Source organism: Nansenia antarctica (genome assembly GCF_963989245.1).
Source record: "Nansenia antarctica genome assembly, chromosome: 1".
Lineage (NCBI taxonomy): Eukaryota > Metazoa > Chordata > Actinopteri > Argentiniformes > Microstomatidae > Nansenia > Nansenia antarctica.
In genome coordinates, this window is record NC_137674.1 from 4,717,794 (window position 1) to 4,725,311 (window position 7,518).

Genomic DNA, 7,518 nt, shown 5'->3' on the forward strand with positions numbered 1-7,518 from the left:
CGACACTGGACAACACATTCCGTCTCAGCTCAACATCGCTACAACTCTACCAATAGTAGCAGAGCGTACAGTACATCGTCTTATCCCACTGTATGCTCGCTGATCACACGTTAGTACAGTACAAGACCCATCTCTTCAGGTTACATCTTAACTGCTCCTCCTGAGACATCTTCTCACCCTTACCACTACGTCTCCTAAAGACACCCGCTTTCCCCTCTACTGTGTCCCTAAGAACTTCTATTGCCCCCTTGTACTGTTTCTCAGTTTCTCCCGGAAAAAAAAAAAGAACGTTTTAGTAGAAGGCGATAGGGAGAAGGTTTTTCCTTCTATCAGTGGCCCCGGGCCCGAGCTAGATTACTCTTCCTGCAACGAATGGTGGATTGCTGATTCACATGCTTAGTATTCAAATGTATTGATTGTAAGTCGCTTTGGAATAAGGCGTCTGCTAAATGCCAAAAATGTAAATGTAAATGTAAATGTACATGGTAATGGTCCTCTGTGGCTCAGTTGGTAGACCATGGCGCTGACAACACTTATGTTGTGGGTTCGATACCTGCTGGGACCATATATACTGAAATGTACTTGCACTCATTGCAATGTATGTCGCTTTGGATAAAAGCGTCAGCTAAATGGTCTATATTATTATTATATTAGTAATGTATGGCCCTTGACTGTGGATTGGCTGTAGTGACTGTCAGTCACAGGTTACAGCAGTGGCTCAGAGTTGAGGGGGACGGAGGCGCGCGTCGTCTGTGAGCCCAGCGCTGGTGGTGAACGAGCTGCTTCCTGTCTCTCTGTCCCTGTAGGAGCTGACGTCCGTGCTTTAGCCGTCATTTGTGATTGGGGGATAAAGGGGTGGGGTGAGGCTGCTATCTGGCCCCTTACTCATGTGAAATGATGATAATGTGTGGCAGATGCTGGTGGGGGGTGAGGAGGGCCGGGGGCGGGAGGGGGGGGGGTGTAGGGGTCTGGACAGTGGCTTGAAAAGCTCCAATCCCAGGCATGTCCAGATTCATTCTCCTCATTGATCTAGTAAATTGCTCCCAATATGTGAAAATGCTTGGCAGAGTTCTGTACTGAGGCCAGTGTGGCAGAGGATGTATCGCCGTTTAAACTCTTCAAACTCTCAATTTCAAAGCAATGCATTAATAGTCTCATTGAAGAAGGAGCTTCAGACAGACGCAATTATATGTAACTTGTGCCAAATGAACATTTCTTACACATCATTTGAGAGCAAGACCACCTGGAAACACTGGCCACCAACAACCTTTCTTTGGGTTTAAAAGCGTGCTTCCTGATGTTTTTTCGATGACTGATAACACATTCATAAAACACTCGTTCTGTCCTGGACTTGTTGGCCTCAACTCTCCCACTCGGTAGTGTGTGTGTGTGTGTGTGTGTGTGTGTGTGTGTGCTCAAGCTAGCCTAGCATCTGCTTTTGGGGTCAAAGTCAAAGCAAACCTTTGGGCCTTACCCCCCCCCCCCCCCCCTCCCATGCCCCCTGTGCCCCCCACCAGTCTGCAAAAGCCACTTATTATTAGTGAGGCATGCTAATAGGCCTGAGTACATACAGCATGTGGTCTACATCAGTGCTGTACTGGGATCATTGGTTTGACTCCCTCTCTCTCTCTCTCTCTCTCTCTCTGACTTTGATCTAGACTACATCGATGGAGAGGGTGACTGGAGCAACTGGGCGCCGTGCAGTGTCACCTGTGGCAACGGGAACCAGAAGAGGACCAGGTCGTGTGGCTACGCCTGCACTGCCACCGAGTCTCGTACCTGTGACATGCCCAGCTGCCCAGGTGAGTCAGGAGGGTTGTCTGGGTGAATCCAGAACCATCTTAGTAGTAATCAGGGTATCCGCGTTATCTTGAAAAGTATTAAAAGTTGATAAATCAATTTTGGGGAAATCAAGACCCTTAATAAGTATTAAAAAGTCTTATCACGATTTTATGAGGTCTTGAATTGTGTAGGTATTTTTCTGAATTAGACTCTGTCCAAAGAGTTTGAGTCCTAAAAACGTTTAGTAAAAGTTTGTGAATGTATTAGTTTTATTTAAAAAACAAAGATGAACCGGAAATTCAATTCTATCATAGTGGTCTAGTCTATTGCAAACTAAAACTGTTAAGTTAAAGGTGTCACTGATGTCAACGGTTACAGGCTTACAGCTCCAAGTGGCGGTGAGGTCTGGAAAAATATTGACAAGGTCTTTAAAAAGTCTTAGAAAGGCGTTGAAATTAACCTCAAGTTTCCTGTATATACCCTGAGTAATGTACTGTAGGATGTCAAGAGTGGCACCGACGGAGGTTCCGACCGGTGCGATGTGACACTTCATAATAAAAAAGAACTCTGCCATTGTGAAACCCATGTCCCCCTCTTTCCCTGACTTTACCCTGAATGTCTGTTGTTAACATAATGGCATTGTTACCATTTCTAAATCACATCTAGAAAAAACAATGCGCAGAATGGTGCCGATTGCGCTCCTCACCGTAGCTTTGACCCTCGTCATAGTGAGTTGAAAGCGACCGTACGGTTCTGAACGGCTTCCCCAGTTCAACTGTAACGGCGATATCCGCAACCTAGACAGACAATAACAGTTAGTTTCACGATTAAAGCGATTACATGTGTGAACGGAAACCTGCGCAGCCCCGTACCCAGCCACATCACACTCCTGTGTTGAAACATTACATTTGTTTTACTCAAGACACAGCATAGTTTTGCTCTCAGTCTATTAGACCTTGTTTTTCTTCGCCTGTGAGTGTATGTAGGGTACAGTAGCATATGTAGCCACATGTGTGTGTGTGATTGATGTTAAGGGTACAATAATTAATTTAATAATTTTGCCATTTAGCAGACGCTTTTATCCAAAGCGACTTACAATTACGAATTACAGGGACATTCCCCCTGGAGTAACTGAGGGCTAAGTGCCTTACCCAAGGGCACACTAGTAGTGGTGTGGTTTCAGGCGAGATTTGAACTCACAACCTTCCGATCACAAGTCCAACTCACTATCCACTAGACCACCACCACCACTACCACTACAAGATACACATACATGGAGATGGAGAAATCCCCTCGATTATAGACATTTGGAACACTTTTGTGCTATAACTATAAATACTTGTTAACCGAGGAGACATCTATATTTGTTTTGAATGTGGTTTGTATGGTGGCGCATGAGAACATACAGATTTGTCTTTACTGACACATTTGTGTAAAGGCGCACGCCTCTGTAAAATATAAGTGATTTTGTGTCCACTTTGAATTTGTTTATGTGTATACTGTACAGTAGACCTTCTTGCAAATATGCACAACATATATTTCATGACATACATTATTGCTTCAGATTTGTTTGGGGCTTATAATACCGAGGGCCCGGGGCTTCTAGTATTATAGAGCAATGTGTTTCGTCCTTCTTCGTTCTGACCACATCATTTGTCTCCTCAGGAATAGAGGATGCCTTTAAGACGGCTGCAACTGAAGTCAGCCTACTGGCTGGAACTGACGAGTTTAACGCCACAGAGCTCTTTGGTGTTGGTAAGATTATCTCATTACTCTTCATATTCATTTTTCACTCTGCTTGCTTGTCCCTCATGTGGATGCCAGGTCCTTACACTGTCAGAACCAGCCCGTCCATTTGTGAATTAGTGTCCATCCTCAACTGGCCGGACTTCCTGAACCCACTTAACATTCCTCAGGCGTTCACTGTGCCACATTCCTGTCCAGGGGAAAGACATGTGCAGGAGGACAGGAAGAGCGCAAGCCGTTATCCAGGAGAAAAGAACACAGCACACAGCTTCACACAGCTTCATCCTCTCACTGTTGAGGCGATAGGAGAGAATAACAGTATGTAAGAGAGTATGTAAATTAACCCTGACCCAAAATGTCTTCCAGACACAGACAGCTGTGAGCGATGGATGAGCTGCAAGAGCGAGTTCCTGAAGAAGTACATGACCAAGGTGGCTAACGACCTTCCCAGCTGCCCCTGCTCCTACCCCACGGAGGTGGCGTACAGCACGTCCGACGTCCACGACGCCGCCATGCGGAGAGACTTCCGCTGGAAAGACGCCAGCGGCCCCAAGGAGAAGCTGGAGATCTACAAGCCCACGGCGCGCTACTGCATCCGCTCCATGCTCACGCTGGAGTCCACCACGCTGGCCGCGCAGCACTGCTGCTACGACGACAACATGAAGCTCACCACTCGCGGCAAGGGCGCGGGCACGCCCAACCTCATCAGCACAGAGTTCTCGGCGGACCTGCACTACAAGGTGGACATCCTGCCCTGGATCATCTGCAAGGGCGACTGGAGCCGCTACAACCAGGCCAGGCCACCCAACAACGGGCAGAAGTGTCCCGAGAACCCCCTGGATGAGGACTATTACAAACAGTTTGAAGAGGCCCGTGAATTCTAGCCTCTCTTTTTTAGTGTGAAGGTAAAACACAACTTAATTATTCTTATGAATATAGCAAAATGGTGCTGCAACCATGACTCTTTTTTTTGGGCAAAAGGGAGTTGGATCAACTCTGGGACTGTCTTATGAACAGGACTGTCTGCTTATTTCAGCCAACAAGGATAAAGGACGCCAGGTTCTCACTCTTTCATTTTGGGCACCAGGAACGTTTTCTTATGTCTTCACCATAACCACAGACCTAAGTACTGTTTGGTACTTATTGCTTTGAAATATGCCTCTCAATATTATCGTCTCTTGCGATATTCAAAGTAAACTGTATGATGATTTTAGCAAATATTCTTGTCCAATAATTCTGTCAGGGCTGGTTTTCCCGGACACAGATTAAGACTAGTTCTAGACTCAAAAAATCATCCTCAATGGGGATTTAGTCCAGGACTAGGCTTAATCTGTGTCTGGGATACCACCCTACAGTTCTGGGCTTTAAAGGAAGAGCTCAATTTAGTTTCATAAAAGGGAAAAATGACTGTTGGTGTTGTAGATTTGTCTGTTTAGATTTGGTGAAAAGGAGAGGCCAGGGACCCCTCATGGGTATGATGATCAGTACCTCAGTGTTTTTTTTTGGTTACATTCTGACCCCAAGTGTCTGTGCCGTGGACAAGAATACCGTTGTTCTAGAGGAGCGAAGTGTGTGAGGGGGGTGATAATGTACAGGGACCCCATCCAAAACCTGCAGAGAGATGGAGTACCACCCTATCCATCCTCTTCTAGTGGTGGCTTGGGCAGCAATAATATTCAGGTTCCCATGTATGCTTGTAAGATTGTTTATTTAGCATGCATTTATTTCTTTTTTTGTTACACAGTATCTACACTCATATGTGTTTGTCCTCTGGTCCAGATAATTCTCTCCCATGTAAAAAGCCTGCATTATTTTTGTAAAGTATTTATTAAGTTGTAGCTATGTCCCAGTGTTGGGTGTCCATGATTGTGGTTGCTAATTGAATGCTAACTTGAGATATGGTACATGTACAGTACATGACTCAAATAGTAGTAGAAATCATTCATTGATGTCAATGAGAGATCTGCATACACATATTGAGTTACCACTCTCATCTCAAGTTAGGATTCGACCATTAGATAACAAGGAAATGTGAGAATACAGTTGTACGGAAAGACTCTTGAGATTCTTGAGATATAAATGTTTAAATAAAAAAAAGTAACATGTCACAAAAATATTCACTTCCCGTGTGTATGCGTCGATGCGTCTTCTGAGAGCTCTGCTCATTTGTGATGAAGATCATAATCTTATCTCTCACCATTCATCTGTGGCGTAATGGGGTTATATAACTGGAATATTAGCGAATCTGAATCTGCCCAGGCTAAGGTTTCAGGAGCAGCATCACCTGCTATTAGATTTCCCTCCCCTGCTGTCAGAGAGAATTCATCTGAGGGAGAAAAAAAAAAACAATCCCAGAAATTAAACTCCTCCAACAGCTTAGGCCAGTACACAAGACTCCAATTAGTGCTATCCAGCATGGCACTCAGGCAGAGCTTTTTGATGGGATTGTGACATTTAGGGGGAAAGAGGTTCCCTTGAGACACACACACACACACACACACACACACACACACACACACACACACACAGACGACTGAATGCTGCTTTTTCCACAGCATTGGAAACCTCTGACCATTCCCTCTTCTGTGAGTGCTATAGTCATTGTGACACAGAGAAACCCATTCTTTGTGCCCTCATTCCTACCGTCTTCTAGCTCAGCTGGCACTGTGCTGGGCTTGTCTCTCTAATGCAGGCCCCGGCATGTTCCACACCCCCCCCAGGCACTCCTCACAACCACTCAGCCACTTCATACTTCTCTGAACCTCGCCGTGTGCATCTCTTCACCGTGTTAGTCCTCATACTATCCTGTGCTGAATTCTACCTTGAACCACATCCAGCCAACCCTTAACCACCCCCTCCAACCAACCTGCCTATTCTCTTTCTAACTAGTCCCTCACATATCTCACTTTCACTCTCACCAGGCCAATATCAGGCAAATATAGCTATATTTGGAGTCGTAACACTATTCAATAATTGAATTGAAGTTGAAGAAAGTTGCACTACTAATCTCCTTTATGAAATACAATATACAGTAATACTGCTGTCTGCTTAAAAAGAGTGAAGAAAAGTAAGACATTTAAGGTAAGTCATTGATTAATACAAGAAGCCTTTCTCCTAGTACAGATAAGGGAAGACAGAGAATATGGTGTTTAGCTTTGAGAGAAAAGCACGTCTTCTGAAACTGTTGTCTTCTGTTCTGGTCTCCAGTCACCTAACTGAAAGCACCTCAGTGTAGGGCTAAAGTTACAGTAACCAGGGGCGGAAAGGCACCAGAGATCGTTATCTAATCAGACTGTCTGCTGCACGGGCCAGGAACATCAAAGGGAAGGTGCTCTCTTTTATTTTGAAACATCAGGTCGAGGCTCAAAGTGGTGACATGCCGTCCCTCCCTCTTCCCTTGTCTCGAGACAGTCTCCACGTGTCCCACGAGGCCAGGCAATTACACCACACCCCTTCTCTGCTTTCACCCAGCACATCTCTCTCCTCACCACAAATACCACCACCTACCTACCTACAACATCCTGTGTCGTTGTGTTCTGACAAAGTGATTCCTCGGCCTGCATGGTGCAATGAGCCTTTTTTTGGCACAATGTTTACTATGTTTACTACTGAAGCTGATATGATTGATTGTTTGAACAGTTTATACAGTTCACAGACAGAACAGTTTATACAGTTCACAGACACTGCACAACAAGAACACAGAGACAAGGAAACAAGGACACTGGGGCTCCTGAATCTTAGCTTTTATGTTTCTATTTAAAGTCTTATTCTCTGGTGTGTGTCAAATGAAGCAAACCAGTATACAGATGGCATATTGACAACTATCTGTAAGGGGTCATTAGCATTACCACGATATGATTGTTGGTATTTTCCCTCTATTTTTGTTACGAGAGTGACGGGCTCCATTCTGTGATTTCTCAAGGTCTTCTAATGGAACCCGTTGACAAGGACCTCACTGTGAGAGAGAGCAAGAGAGAGAGAGAGATGAGC

General features: G+C 45.0%; 1 protein-coding gene across 1 annotated transcript in view; it reads left to right on the forward strand.

Annotated features, from left to right (window-relative positions):
• Positions 1-4,412, forward strand: part of ism1 (isthmin 1) — a gene marked incomplete at both ends in the record, with an annotated part of 22,801 nt that extends 18,389 nt beyond the window's left edge. The window contains 3 exons of the mRNA XM_080550215.1: positions 1,659-1,802; positions 3,448-3,537; positions 3,895-4,412. Coding sequence (XP_080406341.1) covers positions 1,659-1,802; positions 3,448-3,537; positions 3,895-4,412 — 752 coding nt within the window. The remainder of the gene's footprint in view (positions 1-1,658; positions 1,803-3,447; positions 3,538-3,894) is intronic.
• Positions 4,413-7,518: the final 3,106 nt, after the last annotated feature.